The sequence below is a fragment of the Hibiscus syriacus genome, unplaced genomic scaffold (genome assembly GCF_006381635.1).
Source record: "Hibiscus syriacus cultivar Baekdansim isolate YM2019G1 unplaced genomic scaffold, ASM638163v2 tig00110674_pilon, whole genome shotgun sequence".
NCBI classification, from domain to species: domain Eukaryota; kingdom Viridiplantae; phylum Streptophyta; class Magnoliopsida; order Malvales; family Malvaceae; genus Hibiscus; species Hibiscus syriacus.
In genome coordinates this window covers 1,003,352-1,022,960 of record NW_024062819.1, presented here as the reverse complement: position 1 = coordinate 1,022,960, position 19,609 = coordinate 1,003,352, and the positions used below count along the sequence as shown (strand labels likewise).

General features: G+C 36.2%; 1 protein-coding gene across 1 annotated transcript; it reads left to right on the top strand.

Moving 5' to 3' along the window:
- Positions 1-13,581, top strand: LOC120137509 (ABC transporter G family member 35-like). The gene is made up of 20 exons (XM_039153243.1): positions 1-390; positions 2,701-2,910; positions 2,986-3,070; positions 3,144-3,303; positions 8,560-8,636; positions 8,717-8,770; positions 8,985-9,075; positions 9,160-9,461; positions 9,545-10,143; positions 10,222-10,382; positions 10,489-10,598; positions 10,725-10,878; positions 10,967-11,160; positions 11,243-11,575; positions 11,653-12,027; positions 12,108-12,241; positions 12,324-12,551; positions 12,648-12,819; positions 12,912-13,166; positions 13,258-13,581. The coding sequence occupies exons 1-20, from the start codon at positions 5-7 to the stop codon at positions 13,528-13,530; spliced, it is 4,353 nt and encodes a 1,450-aa protein (XP_039009174.1). The 5' UTR covers positions 1-4; the 3' UTR covers positions 13,531-13,581.
- Positions 13,582-19,609: the final 6,028 nt, after the last annotated feature.

Here is a 19,609-nt window from a genome sequence, read left to right as displayed (position 1 = left end):
TTCAATGGATGTGATAGAGAAAGGAAGAAGTCCAAGGAGTAGCTCAAGCCCTGATACGCTGAGAAGCGGAATAAGGCGCAGCTTGAGCAATACACAGAGGAAGATGGAGGATGTTTTTGCGGCCGGAGCGTCGCGAAGCAGTCGAGCTCAGGAGGAAGATGAAGAAGCTCTCAGGTGGGCGGCTATCGAGAAGCTGCCAACGTATGATCGTTTAAGAACGAGTATCATGAATTCGTTTGTGGGGAATGATGATAACAATGTTGGTCCGAGAGAAGTCGATGTGAGAAGGCTTGACATGGATGACCGACAGAGTTTCATTAGTGCACTGTTTAAGGATGCTGAAGAAGACAACGAGAAGTTCTTGAAGAGATTCCGAAACAGACTTGATAAGTAAGTTTCTCTTCTTACCAACTATATGCATAACGATTAGGTTAAATTACTCTTTCGGTTTCAACCAAGGTATCAACTTGTTAAACCAACAACGACAAGACTACGTGCCAATTTTCAAATATATATGATTCATATTTACGATTCAATCAATTTAATTTCAGTTTGAAAATGAGTTAATAATTTAATAAAATGAAAGTACATGTCATCATCTTATTGATAAAAATTAAAAAGAATATAGATAAATTTGAGAGGATTGAACGAGAGACCAAGAGGTCAAACAACACTAAACCATTGCAATAACGTTATTATTTGTTACATAATTGACAAAAATAGTATTTAAGTTAAATTATGGCTAATACAAAATTTTTAAAGAAATATGAACTATGGAGGAGATTAAGCTTGGGGCCTAAATAAGACAACATTTAACCATTTATCGAGCTATATAATTGCAACATGATTGACAAAAATAATATTAAGTTAAACTGTAGTTGCAATTAATCAGGATAAACTATGCATTTAGTACTTAAACTATTAGTTTTAGTTCGTTTTAGTACTTAAACTTTCAATTTTTTTAAGACCATAACTAACGTTTAATTTTTGTTTCATTATAGTATATGTTGTTAAAACTTAACACGTTTAGTACCTAAACTATCAGTTTTGATCCGTTTTAGTATCTAAGCTTTCGATTTTCTCAAAACTTAACATTAAATTTTGAATGAATACACTAAAATGAAATAAAAACTAAACTTTAGGTATGATTTTAAAAAAATTAAAAGTTTATGTATTAAAAAGGACCAAAACTAATAGTAAATGTATTAAACACATAATTTACCTTGTCAATTATATATTTGTATATATTATAAAAATAGTTTAAAAAATTAAAAAAAATTAAAATAAAAGTATCGTATTTTATATTTAATAATTACTTAATTAATAATTTTAAAAGTATTAACTAGTGATTAAGTTTTGGTTTTTCTTCAAATACGTCTTTTTATTTCTTTATAATACAAAATAGTTTATATTTTTTTCGATAGAAGCAACTAATTTCATTTAAAATAAGAAATATCACAAATTATAATAAAGATTTACAACTACAATTGTAAATTAAGCACATAATTAAGGATGGGCATGGGACCCAAACCCAACCCGATTGGGTAGGTTTTTTTAAAAAAAATTAGGGTTGAGTTGGATCGGATTTTTTTAAAGGTGATATTCGAGTCTGGTCGAATTTGGGTTTATGGTGAAAAATGCCCGACATGACCTGAAAAAAAATATAATTTTACCATATATATTTAAGAATAATTACAATAATACCCCTATATATTATTTTTTTCAATTAAATCACTGTTTTTATTGAATAAAAATAATATTTTTATTATTTCAAGTTAGGACAGATTGAGTTCAGATTTTATCTCAAAAACTTAGGTCGGGTATGTGTCAGGTGGAGGGTATATATTTTTCGGGTCGGGTTGGCCGAAATCCGACTCAAACCCGACCCATGGCCATCCCTATACATAATTAGGAAAACTTCCTATAATCATTAAAGCAAAACTAGTAACTTAAGATCACATAAGAACCATAGAAGGAAAGATTAAATCTAACCAAGAAACTCAAACAAAGATATATACAAACAAATATGATCGCATCGACAAACGAATCAAAAAAAGGATTAAGCTATTGAAATACTGAATTATTTTGATTCGTATTAAAGTTTACTTGCAATGATATCATGCAATCAATTTTACGATTTTACTACCATGGTTTTTAAAAAATAAACCTCAAATTAATATAATACGAATTAGTAATATATCAAATTTATATAAAATCTAAAATATTTTAAACAAGATTATAAATACTAAGATAATCAACCGCACTGATGAACAAATTGTTCCCTTTACTATATATACTTTAGGAATATGTTTATATAAAAAACTAAAATATATAAAAACATATTGTCCCACCAAACAATCATTTTCCAAATATTGTATTCTTGAGTAGATTCTACTGAATTATTCCAAATACATATTTCATTGTCTTCCACTTTTATCTGGTCAAATGGATATAAAAAATTATAGCCATAAAGAAATTATATATTTCTATTAGTAATTATATGATTAAATATGTATCACGAGCTAACTAGATTTCATTTTCATCTAGCAAAACATTAAAATAATTTCATCCAAGGATCAAACTCTTGTTTAATAAAATCTATGTACAAGAGCTCGATTGTTCTATCCATGGTTAGTGTTGATTAAATTGAAATTTAGCTTTAATTATATTTAATGATATTTAGGATATTATTGTTTGCAGGGTTGGGATTCAGCTTCCAGTAGTGGAAGTTAGGTATGAGCATTTAAAGGTTGAAGGAGAAGCGTATATAGGTGGTAGAGCCCTGCCTACTCTCCTAAATGCGGCTCAAAATATAGCAGAGTTAGCTCTTTCAATGCTTGGGATTAGATTGTCCAAGACCACCAAACTCAACATCCTTAACGATATCTCTGGTATCATCAAACCATCCAGGTAAATTATATCTAAAGCAAAACCTCAATTTATGCATGCAAATTGCTTGAATTAACTTTTGGAGACATCCTACAGGATGACCCTTTTATTAGGGCCCCCGTCTTCTGGGAAAACAACCCTCTTGCTTGCATTGGCTGGGAAACTGGACCCAAGCTTGAAGGTCAACAAATGCCAAACTTATTCATCAAGCTATATAGCCTATACTGATTGATTAACTTTTTTGCATGAAACAGGTGAGTGGGGAAGTAAGCTACAATGGGTATAAACTGAATGAATTTGTGCCCCAAAAGACCTCTGCGTATATTAGCCAGAATGATGTTCATGTTCCTGAAATGACTGTTAAAGAAACCTTGGATTTCTCTGCTAGGTGTCAAGGGGTCGGAACTCGATACGGTATTCACATAACTAATTATATTAACAAAGCATTTATGCATACAGACTGTTGGAAATAAAACACTCACACAAACAACTTTTATTGAAACTCAAACAAATATTACAAGAGTACTCTCACTCAAAAACAAGAACTACAACTCACTCTTATAAGACTTTGCTTCTTCACTCACTTAGAAGCTCTTAATTTTTCTTGATGCTTAAAACTAAAATGGGAAGGGGTATTTATTCTACTCAAGAACAATCCTACACCACACAAATAAACTAATTTAAACCATTACAAATTCAACAAATATCTAACTCTCACCTAACTAAATTGATGTAAGCAATGACATCATTAATTAAATGATGTAAGCAATGACATCTTTAATTAAATGATGTAAGTAATGACATCAATTTAGTTTGGGTTTGGGTTTAGGCTCCCATAATGGATCAAGTTTATGATCCAACACCCTCCCTTAAACTTGATCTCGTGACCCCTAGTAGGTTCCTTAATCTTAAGAAGTCTTCGCTGGTCAGTGGCTTGGTAAAAATATCAGCAACTTGATCTTGTGACTTCACATATTCAACTTCCACATCTTTTCTTGCAACACACTCCCTTATATAGTGGTAGCGAATATCAATGTGCTTGCTTCGATCATGGAATACTGGATTCTTCGCTAAGGCAATGGCTGACTTGTTGTCGACACAAACCTTGGTAGGCTCTTCTTGTATCAAACCAATCTCCTTCAATAGATTTCTAAGCCAAATTGCATGACAAACACATGAGGTAGCAGCAACATATTCCGCTTCACAAGTGGACAATGTGACAATCGGTTGTTTCTTTGACATCCATGTGAATGCAATATCTCCCATGAAAAATACGAATCCAGTAGTGCTCCTTCGATTATCTATGTCTCCACCCCAATCACTGTCGCTATATCCAACAAGCTTGTAATCATTAGAAACTGAATAGAACAAGCCAAAGTCAATTGTACCTTTCAGATAGCGAAGAATTCTCTTTGCAGCTTTAAAATGGGTGGTTGTTGGGGATTCCATGTAGCGACTAACCAATCCAACTGCGTGAAGAATATCGGGTCTCGTGCAAGTTAGATAGCGTAGACTTCCTACCAAACTTTTGAAGAATGTTGGATCTACACTTTCGCCTTCTTCATGTTTGGTCATCTTGATCCCGTATTCTGCCGGTGTGCTTATTGGCTTACAGTTCTCCATCTTGAACTTCTTCAGTATCTCCTTTGCATAGCTTTCCTGTGAAATGAAAATTCCATAATTTTGTTGCTTAACTTCAATGCCAAGGTAGTACGCCATGAGCCCCATGTCTATCATCTCGAATTCTTTCATCATCACATCCTTGAATTCATTAAACATGCTTGGGTTGCTTCCAGTGAAGATCAAATCGTCCACGTAGAGGCACACGATCAAAATATCTTCATATTTGATCTTGATATATAGAGCATGCTCGTAGGGACATTTGTTGAAACCATTCTCTTGGAAGTACTTGTCGATTCGGCTATTCCATGCCCTTGGTGCTTGTTTTAGCCCGTAAAGAGCCTTCTTCAACTTCAACACCTTGTCTTCATGCCCTTTGACTTCATAGCCTGATGGTTGCTGAATGTAAAGTTCCTCTTCAAGAACTCCATTTAGGAAGGCGGACTTTACATCCATCTGTTGTATCTTCCACTTGTTTTGAGCTGCCAAAGAAATGATTAGTCTGATAGTCTCCAATCGAGCAACAGGAGCAAATACCTCATCATAGTCAATTCCAGCCTTTTGACTATAGCCTTTAGCAACTAGCCTCGCCTTGTGCCTTTCAATCTCTCCTTTGGCGTTTTGCTTTGTTTTGTACACCCATTTGACACCTATCGCCTTATGTCCCTTGGGAAGTGAGGTAAGTTCCCATGTGTCATTCTTCTCGATGGCCTTGATTTCTTCGTCCATCGCATCTCTCCATTTCTTTTCTTGTACTGCTTCTTGAAAGCTCACTGGTTCACAATCGGCAAACAGACAAAATAATGTAAGATTATCTTGTCGTTCAGTTACCCCATAGAGATCTCTAAGGCTTCTTGTGCGTTGCACAACTCTTTCACTTTGACTCCTACTTGACGATGATGAAGGTGATGAGTCTCCTTGAGCGGTTGATGTTGGTGAAGTGGGTGGAGTTGCAAGCTCTTGTTGAGATTCATCTAGTTGCTCCCTCATTGTCTGCTCATCTTCTTCAAACTGAGGAAAGAAATTGAAGTCATCTGTATGAGAGTTAAAATCCCATTCTCCTTCTTCGTTGAAGACCACATCTCGACTAATCACAAACTTCTTATTGTCTGGATTGTACAACTTGTAGCCCTTCGAATTAGCATCATAGCCGATGAAGATAAAACTCTCACTTTTATCATCAAGCTTCGTTCTTCTCTCGTCTGGTACGTGAACATGGGCTATACTTCCAAAGGTTCTCAAGTGGGAAATGCCAGGCTTTCTTCCACTCCATGCCTCTTGCGGTGTCTTTCCCCATACACTTCTTGTTGGAGATCGATTTGACAAGTAGACTGCACACGATACTGCTTCCGCCCAAAATTCTTTGGGTAGTTTCTTGCTTTTGAGCATGCTTCGTGCCATGTCGAGGATTGTTCTATTCTTTCTTTCTGCCACACCATTTTGCTGGGGGATCTAGGAACTGTCATTGGTCGACGAATTCCATTGGCTTCACAGAACTCTTGAAACTCCCTGGAAGTAAATTCTCCACCTCGATCGGATCTCATGGCTTTGATCTTTCTACCGCTTTCTCTCTCCACTGCTGCTTTGAACTTATTGAAGACTTCAAAAACTTCTGACTTCTGTTTCAAGAAATATACCCAGGTTTTTCTTGAAAAATCATCAATGAAGAGAATAAAATAGTTATTGTTACCGAGAGAGCTTGGCTTGATCGGTCCACACACATCGGTATGGATGAGCTCAAGTGGCTTCTTAGCTCTTGTCTTTGACTCCTTTGGAAAGCTTTTCCTGAATTGTTTCCCGACTAGACACCTTTCACAGAGCTGGTCAGGATGGTTGATGTGAGGTAGTCCTTTCACCATCTCCTTCTTAGATAATAGCTCTAGACCTCCAAAATTGAGATGCCCAAATCGAAGATGCCAAAGCCATGATGCATCTTTGTAGCAAGCTTTCAGGCACTTTGCAACATCATTTTGTATGTTGATCAAGAACATTCTATTCTTTGACATCGGCACTTTAGCAATGAAGTTATTTTTATCATCTTTTATAGAAAGATTATAATTATTCATATGAATATCATAACCTTTCTCTACCAGTTGCCCTAAACTTAAAATGTTACTTTTCATATTGGGCACATAGTAGACATTTGAAATAAATTGATGTCTCCCATCTTTCAAACGGATAAGAATGTTACCTCTCCCTTTCACTGCTATTGTGGAATCATCTCCAAATGAAACATTTCCACTTACTGACTCGTCTAGCTCCACAAACATGTCTTTCCTTCCACACATGTGATTGCTTGCACCACTGTCAAGATACCAGGAATTTGCTTGGCCACCATCAGTTTCCTTTCGTGCTAGAAGAAGAGTTTCTTTGCCATCTGTCTTTTCCTCCACGTAATTGGCCTTCTCCTCAATTTTGTTGTTGGGAGCTCTACATTCTGAAGCATAATGCCCAAATTTTTGACAATTATAACATCGAATTTGAGATTTGTCATACTTTGAGTTTGGATTAATTCTTCTACGGCCTCGTGTTGAGCTTTCTCCTTTCTCATAGTTATTGTTGGAATTGTTATTGTTGTAATTCCAGCCTCGTCCACGACCTCGACTTCCACCTCGTCCATGGCCTCTACCTCTTCCTTGGCCACGTTGGTTTCTATCATTGCGTTGGCTCTCATGCATATCCTTGAGTTGCAGCTTGAGGAGTTGCTCAGTAAACTCATGCTTCTTTTTATGCTTCTCTTCGTATGCTTGCAATGATCCTTGGAGCTGTTCGATCTTCATTTCTTCCAAGTCTTTAGTTTCTTCAATCGTCACGATGATGTGCTCAAATTTGGGATCCAACGAACGGAGTATCTTCTCTATTATCCTCACATCGTCTAACTTTTCACCATTTCTTTTTAATTGATTTGAAACAGCTACTATTCTTGAGAAATAATCTGAAATAGACTCAGATGCTTTCATGTTTAAGGATTCGAATTCACCTCTTAATGTTTGGAGACAAACCTTCTTCACTTGCTCGGATCCTTTGTAAGAGGTTTGCAGCTTCTCCCACGCTTCCTTGCTAGAGCTTGCACTTGAAATCTTTTCAAAACCATCATCATCTAATGCTTGATAGATGAGGTAGAGAGCCTTCTTGTCTCTCTTTCTTGAATCCTTCAAAGTTGTCTTTTGATCTGGTGTAAGAGTAGCAAAAGCATCATCATCCGCAGGCTCGTTATAGCCTTTCTCTATGATATCCCACACATCTTGTGATCCAAGAAGTGCCTTCATTTTGATACTCCAATTATCGTAGTTGTTGTTGTTGAGTGTCGGAACTTGGAATGGTGCCATACCATTTGCCATATCTCTCAATATAATGAGATTTTGTAAAATCCGATTGCACGGATGAATCCGGAACGATGAAAAAAAAAACTTTGGAGGGACTTGGACAACTCGGTCAAGGGCTCCAACTCGGCTGACTCGGCTCAACTCGGTGAGTCAACTCGATTTTCTGGCAGCAGTCTTCCGGCGGTGCGTGGCGGTGCGTCAGAACTCAGATTGAGAAAATTCTGGCGGCGTCGTATTCCTCTCGTCGAGACCTTCGATCTTTCCAACTCTCTCTGATGCCACTTTGTTGGAAATAAAACACTCACACAAACAACTTTTATTGAAACTCAAACAAATATTACAAGAGTACTCTCACTCAAAAACAAGAACTACAACTCACTCTTATAAGACTTTGCTTCTTCACTCACTTAGAAGCTCTTAATTTTTCTTGATGCTTAAAACTAAAATGGGAAGGGGTATTTATTCTACTCAAGAACAATCCTACACCACACAAATAAACTAATTTAAACCATTACAAATTCAACAAATATCTAACTCTCACCTAACTAAATTGATGTAAGCAATGACATCATTAATTAAATGATGTAAGCAATGACATCTTTAATTAAATGATGTAAGTAATGACATCAATTTAGTTTGGGTTTGAGTTTAGGCTCCCATAATGGATCAAGTTTATGATCCAACACAGACAAACAATTAATTAAGCTCTTAATGACTGCAATAGACCTTCTAAGTGAACTTGCAAGGAGGGAAAAGTACGCTGGTATTTATCCTGAACCAGAAGTAGACCTTTTCATGAAGGTAAGAAATAAAATCTAAGATTAACTTACTGAAGCTTAGTCCTAAAGACTTACTAATTTTGATTCACTTGCGAATTCCAGGCAACTGCAATTGAAGGAGCTGAAAGCAGTCTCGCTACTGACTACTTTCTCAAAGTAAGATCAACTACTTCTTTGCGGAAAAATATCAATATTATGAAGTTGATAAGTATGCCAAAGTATTTGGATTTATATTAAATATGTTAGTGCTGTATAATTTTATACATCATCAATGAAGTTATACACTATCATCAGTACATTAAATACAAACCTGTGTGTTTCTCTCTCAAGTTCCAAGAGAAAATTATTTATGACTGAATGAAATGGTTAGATGCTGGGACTCGATGTATGCAAGGATACAATTGTTGGAGATGAGATGATTCGAGGGGTATCCGGTGGACAGAAAAAACGAGTAACAACAGGTTAACAAATTAGCTATATTTGATTAATAAATCAAGTATGTGATTTATGAGCTTCCATTTCCAATTAAATCAAGATTAACGCAGGAGAGATGATCATTGGACCGACCAAAACATTGTTCATGGATGAGATATCAACAGGCCTTGACAGTTCCACAACCTATCAAATTGTCAAGTGCTTGCAACAGATTGCTCACCTAACGGATGCCACTATCTTCATGTCCTTACTACAGCCAGCTTCCGAGACTTTTGACCTCTTTGATGATATAGTGCTCATCTCTGAAGGTCGAATTGTTTATCAAGGTCCACGAGAACACGTCGTTGAATTCTTCGAGAGCTGTGGATTCAAATGTCCCGAGAGGAAGGGAACTGCAGATTTCTTGCAAGAGGTAAAAGAAAGAATCGTAGGTGTAACGTAAGAAGCATCATTTAGAACTCAAAACTTAGGAGCAAATGTTATTGTTGCGTGCAGGTTACCTCAAAGAAGGATCAAGCGCAGTATTGGGCTGATAGAGGTAAACCATACCGATATGTTCCGGTTACTGAGTTTGCTAAAAGGTTCAAGAAGTTCCATGTTGGAGTGCAGCTAGCAAACGAGCTCTCGTTGCCTTTTGATAAGTCCAAATGCCACAAAGCAGCCTTAGTATTCTCAAGATATTCTGTAACAAAACTTGAACTTTTGAAGGCCTGCTGGGATAAAGAAGTGTTACTGATCAAGCGGAACTCATTCTTTTATATCTTCAAGACAAGTCAGATTATTATTGTAGCTTTCTTTGCATTAACATCGTATGTCAGGCCTAGAATGCATCACAGGAATGAAGAAGATGCATTTGTCTATAATGGTGCTCTCTTGTTTGCACTTATCACCAACATGTTCAATGGTTTTCCTGAGATTTCACTCATGATCGCCAGGCTTCCAGTTTTTTTCAAGCAAAGAGACCAATTACTCTATCCAGCTTGGGCGTTCGCCATTCCATTACTCGTGACAAAACTACCTATGGCCATTTTTGAGACTATTGCTTGGATGGCAATGACATACTACACCATAGGATTTGCACCAGAGGCTGAGAGGTATAGAAACTATATCTCTAATTCCCTATCTCAATTTTCTTATAGTACTAGGCTAGAAAGTTTTCGATGTCTATGCAGATTTTTCAAGCAAATGTTGGTGATATTTATTATCCAACAAATGGCTGCTTCACTATTTAGGCTCATTTCAGGGGTCTGCAGGACCATCGTTGTTTCCAACACCGGTGGAATGTTCGCTCTGATGTTTGTGGTAATGCTAGCAGGTTTCACCCTTCCCAGAAGTAAGCACCAAAAACAACCTTTACTTCTTTCTTAAGAAATTATTTGATTAGAAGAAAATTTTAGCATGTCAATAAATTGACTGAGGCTTACTTCTTTTGGCTACAGCTCAAATTCCTAAATGGTGGAAATGGGGTTATTGGGTTTCACCCTTGTCATATTCTTACAATTCCCTTCTTATTAATGAAATGTATGCACCGAGATGGATGAACAGACTGGTACGTTATTCTCGACAATCATTCCTAAAGACAACAGATGATCAAAGAAAAATGCATACATATTTTACTTTAATACCATACAATAAAGCAAGTTGAAACTTAATGAATATTTTGATTGCAATCCAGGCTTCTGACAATGTAACCAGATTGGGGGTGGCAGTGCTTGAAGCTTTAGAAGTCTATCGAAATAAAAACTGGTATTGGGTTTGTGTAGGAGCTATGGTGGGATTCTGTATCCTTTTCAATGTCCTCTTCATCCTTGCACTCACTTATCTAAATCGTAAGTATTAGTATTAATTGTTTCCTTGCTCCTCGTATTGCCTTCCATGATAACTAATCTATGATATTCTCTATATCGATTATAACAGCTCCCGCAGCGCCACAAGCTGTTATTCAGCAAGATTCAAGCGTTGATACAGAACATAACCTAGAAATGGAAATCCAAGGAACCAACAGTCAATCAAATTCGAACCAAAGAAAAGCCAAGAAAGGAATGGTTCTTCCATTCACTCCCCTAGCAATGTCATTTGACAAAGTGAACTATTATGTTGACATGCCTTCTGTAAGAAATCACTTTACATTTTTCACTGTCTTTTGTTTCAACGTCATCATACACCTTATTCATCAAACCATATTTTGAATAGGAGATGAAGGCGCAGGGAGTTACTGAGAACAGGCTACAATTACTTCGAGAAATAACAGGTGCATTTAGGCCTGGAGTTTTGACTGCTCTAATGGGAGTCAGTGGAGCTGGAAAGACAACATTGATGGATGTTTTGGCTGGAAGAAAAACCGGTGGATACATCGAAGGTGATGTTCGAATCTCTGGGTTCCCCAAAAAGCAAGAAACTTTCGCCAGAGTCTGTGGATACTGTGAACAAACTGATATACACTCACCTCAAATCACGGTCAAGGAATCCTTGATATTTTCGGCTTTCCTTAGACTTCCAAAAGAAATCAGTGAACAAGAAAAAATGGTAAGAATATGAATCGTATATAATTGGAACTGAGCTTATGATATTAAATGAAAAACCAATCTTTTTCTGTTTTTTAGACCTTTGTTGATCAAGTGATGGAACTGGTAGAGTTAGACAATCTAAAAGATGGTCTAGTAGGGCTGCCAGGAATTACAGGGCTTTCAACAGAGCAGAGAAAAAGATTGACAATTGCGGTGGAGCTTGTTGCTAATCCCTCAATTATTTTCATGGACGAACCAACATCCGGGCTTGATGCAAGGGCGGCTGCCATTGTCATGAGGGCTGTGAGAAACACTGTGGATACAGGAAGAACTGTCGTCTGCACAATACATCAGCCTAGCATCGATATATTTGAAGCCTTTGATGAACTTCTATTGATGAAAAGAGGGGGACAAGTCATCTACTTTGGACGTCTCGGTCGAAATTCTCAAAGGATTATTGAATATTTTGAGGTGATTTATCATTCTAAACTTTATCAATGAATAGCACAATTATACTTCGAGAAATCTTAATTACAGGAAATGTACTGCAGGCGATTCCCGGAATTCCCAAAATTAAGGAGAAACAAAATCCAGCAACTTGGTTGCTGGAAGTGAGCTCAGTAGCAGTTGAAGCACAACTTGGAATTGAATTTGCTGAGCATTATAAGTCATCATCTTTATATCAGTAAGCTATTACTTATTGTTCACAAGATAGTTCTTTTTAATGCTTTTATTGAACACAAACTAACATATATGTGTTTGAGCAGCCAAAACCAGGCTTTAGTACACGAGATAAGTAAACCACCACCTGGAGCTAATGACCTGCATTTCATTACTCAATATTCTCAATCTAGATGGGGACAGTTCAAATGTTGCCTCTGGAAGCAAATCAAAACTTACTGGAGAACCCCTGAATACAACCTTGTCCGATTAGGTTTCACTTTGGTTGCAGCTCTAACCATTGGATCAATTTTCTGGAGAGTCGGCCCAAGAATGTCTGACTCGATCTTTCATTTTCTCATTGATTACATGACTCAAAATATTGAAAATGTTCCCTAAATGATATATTCTATTTTCCTTTTATGGTTCAGAAAAGATGCAACTGAATTTACAGTGATACTAGGGGCCGTGTATATAGCTGCCATGTTTCTTGGAGTTAATAACTGCCAAACAGCCCAGCCGGTTGTAGCCATCGAAAGAACCATATTTTATCGTGAAAGAGCTGCTGGAATGTACTCTGCATTACCATATGCATTTGCACAGGTGAGAGGTAGTGAAGGTTTAGAACTTAAGCACATTATTTCAAGAATCAATGCGTTTTATGTCATTTGACTAATCTACTCAATCTTATACAGGTTATAATAGAAATCCCATTTGTGTTAGCACAATCTTTATACTATACAGTTATTGTGTATGCTATGATCAAGTTCGAATGGACGGCGAAGAAGTTCTTCTGGGCCTTTTTTGTTAACTTTTCCACCTTCTTGTACTTCACGTACTACGGCATGATGACTGTTGCCATCTCACCGAACGTCCAAGTGGCAGCTATCATAGCATCATCTTTCTATGCACTTTTTAATCTTTTCTCTGGCTTCTACATCCCAAGGCCGGTACGTTAATTTCTTTTGCAAGCAAACTGTGTATGAATAGCCCCAACAATGCCTGATGATCGAAAATCATTCATTTTCTCTGAAATTCCAGAGAATCCCTCCATGGTGGATCTGGTATTATTGGATCTGCCCAATAGCATGGACAATGTACGGATTGATTACGTCGCAGTACGGAGATGATGAATGCACCATTAAAGCACCAGGGATCAAGCCTGACCCTACAATTAAAAGGTACTTAGAACACCATTTCGGGTATCACTATGACTTCATGTGGGTAGTTGCTGCAGTTTTGGTTGCTTTCCCAGTGTTCTTTGCGTTCATGTTTCTCTTATGCATCAAGATGCTGAACTTCCAAGTTAGATAGAGGAAAATCTGTACGCATAGTCTAGCTCAAGAGTGATGTATGTATATTATTTCTACAAATGCCATCAAAATATAAATATGATGGAAAATGTATGACATGTTTATTATAGTTTCCACTACCAGATGCTATTTTTAAATGATATTGATTTTATGTACTCGGGCTTAGGGATGATAACGTAGGGTGAGTCGGATTCTTGTCTGTTCCAATTCTGATTTCCACTAGATGGGTATCAAGGAAAATATATGTTAAAGTTTAACTTCAATTATGTATCTTGGACGTTGAATTATAACGACACGATGATGTGTATCTTTCTATCACTACATCAGATATCACTGAATTTTAGTTGGCGTATCATTTATATATTGTACTTTCAGATTCTTTAATTACAACATTAATCTAAACTTTTAAACAATTCACTTTTTGGCACTGTACTTTTTGTTTGTTATCGCTGACAACTAATCACCAGTCTTCTTTCGCAACAAGATCAGTACCAAAATGTTTATAGTTCTCTCCTTTCTTTTTTAGGATTAGTTTTCCCTAAAATCCACTCAAAATCGACGATTTTAAAAAATTCACTTTTTAGCACTGTACTTTTTTTTTTGTTATCGCTGACAACTAATCACCAGTCTTCTTTCGCAACAAGATCATTACCAAAATGTCTAGTTCTCTCCTTTCTTTTTTAAGGATTAGTTTTCCCCAAAATCCACTCAAAATCGACGATTTTACGTCAAGATAACTCACAATATTATTGTAGCTTTCTGTGCATCAACATTGTATTTCAGGACTAGAACGCATCACAGGAATGAAGAAGATGCATTTCTCTACAATGGCGTTCTCTTGTTTACATTTAACACCAACCTGTTCAGTGGTGCTCCTTAGACTTCACTTACGATCGCCAGGGTTCCGGTTTTTCCAAGCAAAGACAAAACTACCTATGGCCATTTTTGAGACTATTGCTTGGATGGCAAAGACAAACTACATCTCTAATTTCATATCTCAATTTTCATATTGTACTAAGCGAGAAAGTTTTCCATGTGTATGCTGGTTTTTCAAGCAAATGTTGGTGGTATTTCTGATCTAACAAATGGTGGCTTTACTATTTAGGCTCATTTCAGGAGTCTGCAGGACCATCGTTGTTTCCAACACCTGTGGAGTGTTTGTTGTGATACTTGGTAATGCTCGCTGGTTTGACCCTTCCTAGAAGTATGCACCAAAAGCAACCCTACCTTGATTCAAAGAGAATTTTAGTATTTCAGAACTTTACACCCTGGTTTACACAGCATCAAAGCTACATGGATCTAATGAATTGATTAAGGCTTACTTGTTTTGGCAACAACTCAAATTCCTAAATGGTGGAAATGGGGTTACTGGGTTTCACCTTTGTCGTATGCTTACAATTCCCGTGTTAGTAATGAAATGTATGCACCGAGATGGATGAACAGACTAGTATGTTATTCCCGACGATCTTTCCTATAGACAACAGATGATCAAAGAAGAATGCATAGATGTTTTACTTAATGAATATTCCGATTGCAATCCAGGCTGCTGACAATATAACCAGATTGGGGGTGGCAGTGCTTGAAAAATTAGAAGTCCATCGAAATGAAAATTGGTAATGGGTTTGTGTAGGAGCTCTAGTGGGATTCTATATCCTTTTCAATGTCCTCTTCACCCTTCAAATCACTTATCCAAACGGTAAGTGTTAGCATTAATTGTTTTCTTGCTCCTCGTGTTGCCTTCCATGATAGCTAATCTTTGATTCAGGTGATAAGACAGAAAGTAACCAAGAAATGGAAATCCAAGGAACCAACATTGAATCAAATTCGAACCAAAGAAAAGCCAAGAAAGGAATGGTTCTTCCATTCACTCCTCTTGTAATGTCATTTGAACTGGTAGAGTTAAACAACCTAAAGTAGGGCTGTCAGGAATTACAGGGCTGTCAACTCAGCAGAGAAGAAGATGGACAATTGCAGTGTGGAGCTTGTTGCTAATCCCTCATTTATTTTCATGGACCAACCAGCATCTGGGCTTGATGCAAGGGCCGCTGCCATCGTTGCGAAGACTGAGAAACACAGTGGATATAGGTAGAACTGTCGACTGCACAATATATCAGCCTAGCATCGATATATTGACACCTTTGATGTACTATTATTATGGGATAGACCTACAGATGTTGGGATGCTGTCCCACCTTTGGAATTTTCAAAATTTTTTATATTTTGGATTTTTTATCTATAGGTTATCTAATTTATCTACTAAAATTTTATAACTTCTCAAGTTCGCACGTCTCGATCGAAATTCCCAAAGGATTATTGAATATTTTGAGGTGACTTATTCTTGTTAATGTTCATTTTTAACTCTAATTTAAATACCTTTTAATTTTATTTTAAATAAAATTAAATTATGCTTTGAAAAATGATAATTTCGCCTTCATTATTTAAGCTATAAATAGTAGGCAATTTTATTAATTTTATATCATTCAAAAAGCAATTGGTGTTTACTTTGAATCACTATTTGAAAATTTTCCTTGAGTTTTGTTTTGAGTTGAGAGAAGAGTAGTACCACCAAAGTTCACTTCATATTTTAGGTATATGAAATTTGGAGAGTCATCCTAACCTCGGGGGTCACTCGTCTATAGTAGCGATTACACACATCAGGGTGAATTCGCTTCTATGGAAATTGTTAATACGATGACAAGATTATCTTTCTGATTGGTTATTTTATTTTATATTTTACAGTCAATGTTAATGTCTTGTTTTACAACAGTTTATATTTCCAACAATTTAGAATCAAAATTAGGATATTCTCCAAATCAAATAGTTCTCAAATCTTAATCTACATTCAACCATGTATTGAATATAATGATTTGGAATACTAAATATAAACATTTTATTACTATCATTGTCTTTATGAAAATTTATTATTGTTAGTAAATTTCAAAGACTAATATTATTGAATTTATTCTAATTCGAATGCCGATAGATTTCATAGTTATTCTGATTAAAGATAATGATGCAAAGGTTGAAGTTGCAGACGTGGTGAGAATAAACAAGTTTGTTCGAGAGTTATAATTCTACTTAATTATGAAGTCAAATTATTTAGACTTGTTTCCTGTTAATATTTTACATAAATACATGAATTAAAATAAATGAGTCTTTAAGTTAGTCTTTAAATTTTAGTGAAAATATTATGAAATGAGATAAACCACTAGTAAAGACTAAGATAGTCAATGATAACTAGGATAAAGCGGCAATGGGCCCAAAATGTGTATGAAGTATCAAGCATAATTTATTGATTGGAAGGTAGTTTGATAGAATGAAAGTGCATGTCTAGGATTAGTTCTATGAAAGACTTGGTATTTAAGCGTGCCTAATGCACTACGTCTCTTTCTTAATAACCTATCCGGTTCACTGTTCATTATTATGTTGCCTATTTCAATTTATAAAACACTATGACAAGTATAAGCTCTCTTTAAACTTAGTGTAGAAGTTAAAAGATTATAGATTAATTTGATTGAGTAGAATATCAAATTTAGTCATAGTAAATAAAATATGTGATGAGCTCTTTATAATATGAATAAGAATATGATAGACATTAATGCTACTAAAAGATGGGTTGTAGTTATTAATATCTTTGAGTAACTTTTCTAACTAGAGGATTGAAAAAATATGATATATCTAGAAGTTGTACTGAAATCTCGTGTTAAACCTAAGATAACTCAGGATGGATACAATTAATAAAATAAATAATTAATCAAAAAAAATTAATTTCAAACAAAGGGTGGATCGCCACTTATTAGGAATGGGAGGATGACTCCCACTGAGGCCCATCAGTAGGGATGGCAAACGGGTACGGTTTCGTGGATTCCGCACCGCATCCGCTCCAATTGGAGCGGGGATGGGTATAATTTTAGCGAGTAGTGGGCGGGTGTGGATTTATAAAGTAGTACCCGTCGTGGGTGGTGGGCGGGTAATGGGTTTGAGACATTACCCGCCCCGCATCCGCCCGCCCCACATCCGCCCGCCCCACATCCGCCCGCCCAGCTAAATATCTATTAAATTTTGGACCATTATGAATTTAGGTGTAATTTTAGAGACTAATTTATAAATTTTAATATTATATAATATATAACATATAATTTAACTAAATATTAAGGATATTTAGTCTTTAATCTGGTATTTAATTAGGGAAATATTCGGCTCTTTGATTAAACCCATAATCCCACTAATCACGTCACTTTCCATGTTCTTTAGCCCATGCTGCCCATCCTGCCCATCCAAACACAAATTAGTCGTACTATAAGCATTAACATCAAAAGCAGCAGTTTCCATGTTCTTTAGTCCCTCAAAACCCATATTAGGCGCACTATGAGCATTAACATCGAAAGCAACACAACAATCCAGCTCTGCGACTACATGCTCCCTATAATCTGTCTCCATAACATTCGTAGAGCCACTCCTCTGACAAATTGAAGCATGCGCTGCTACCCCATCACGAACTGTCTGGGAACCAACTCCAACATCTCATTAGTTTGTTGTCAGGCGGGTCTAGATGGGTATGTCGCTAGTGGGTAGTGGGTGTGGAGATGGATTTGAAAATGTACCCGCGTGGGCGGGTGTGGATTTAAAAATTTGTACCCATCATGGGTGATGGGCGGGTGGTGGATTGAAAAATAGTAGCTGGGTATGGGGATGGGGAATGAGGTATCCGCACCCGACCCGCCCGTTTGCCATCCCTACCCATCAGCATTGGAAACTTGGTGAGGAATTATAAATAATAATGGTAAACTCCACGCCAGCAGTGAGTAGTGATAGGCAAAGAGTGTGGCCACCGGCCGCTGTCTCAAAGGATTCATGGTTCACCAATCTCTCCCAAGTAAGGCCACCTACCTTCACTTTGCATTTGCCAAAGCGTTCCAACCACCACCAAGCGTCCGTTCAACAACTAAACTACTTTCGAGCAGGGGTGGTCCTCATAAATGGCAAAAATGTGTATAAGCTCCTTAAAAATTCTAAATTTAAAAGTTAATGCGTGCCAATTTTTTTATAGTTCAAGATGATTATAAAGTAATATTTGTTGAAAATATTTCTAAATCATTGATAATGAACACACGTCCTGCAGATGCATCTACTCAAATTTGGGACCACTGAGAAGAACAATACTCTATTTTATCACTGAAATCATTTGATGAGCTCTAATTTATTACAAAATTATATCTTGGTCACGGACAAGGATTGAACGATGAGGGGGACAAGTTATTTAATTTTGTATAATAACATATGTGATCCTAATTACTTACATATTTTATTAATTTAATTCAAATTTTAATTAAAAATAATTTAATAAATTTAATTCTCTAATAATAATATAACATCTCACATTCGCTACCTAGGCAGTATCATACTGACTTTGAGTACTGGTACATTTCCTAGGTAGTATCGATATCGATATTTCACTATCATTTCTAAATTAAAATTTGATGTTTTTTTCATTAATTTAGTGTAAATATAAAACAATATTTATTCAAAGATAACTCTCCATCATTTGTTATTGAACGCTCACACCTTGTTATTCCTAGTGCTCGAACCCAATATCTCAAGGAATAACAATAATTCCTTTATTATTGAGGTCGTTCGGTTCGTGCTAAAACTCGATGTTTTAAATATTAAAGAAGTATCAATACTAACTGTCTAAGTTGGTTAAATTCACTTAAAAACCTTCATCTTCTGTTTGTTTTATAATATAGCACAAAGATTGCTAAGATATTCATATTAGTCCTCAAGTTCGCATGATTGTGTGCATGCCTTGTTGCATAATTGAATCACATTATTTGTTGAGTATGCATAATTCGAAATAGTCAATGTAACATGCCTGACTCGTTATGACTAGACCATATAAATGATGTTACATACAAATTAAGCTCTCAATCTTTACACAATATAATCCAATCTTAATTTTTAAAAATTTAGAGCTTAAAATATAAATATTATACTAATTTAATCCCTCTTATAACTCATTTTCTTTTTCTTTCTCTTTCCACAATCTCCTCTACCCTTTAACCTTCACACTGAAATCTGCAA

Excerpts from the sequence above, each read along its gene's own strand:
- LOC120137509 (XM_039153243.1), top strand. The coding sequence starts at position 5 with ATGGATGTGATAGAGAAAGGAAGAAGTCCAAGGAGTAGCTCAAGCCCT. Across the intron at positions 8,771-8,984 it reads CTACTGACTACTTTCTCAAA|ATGCTGGGACTCGATGTATG; the intron begins GTAAGATCAACT and ends TGAAATGGTTAG. Across the intron at positions 10,599-10,724 it reads CGAGATGGATGAACAGACTG|GCTTCTGACAATGTAACCAG; the intron begins GTACGTTATTCT and ends ATTGCAATCCAG.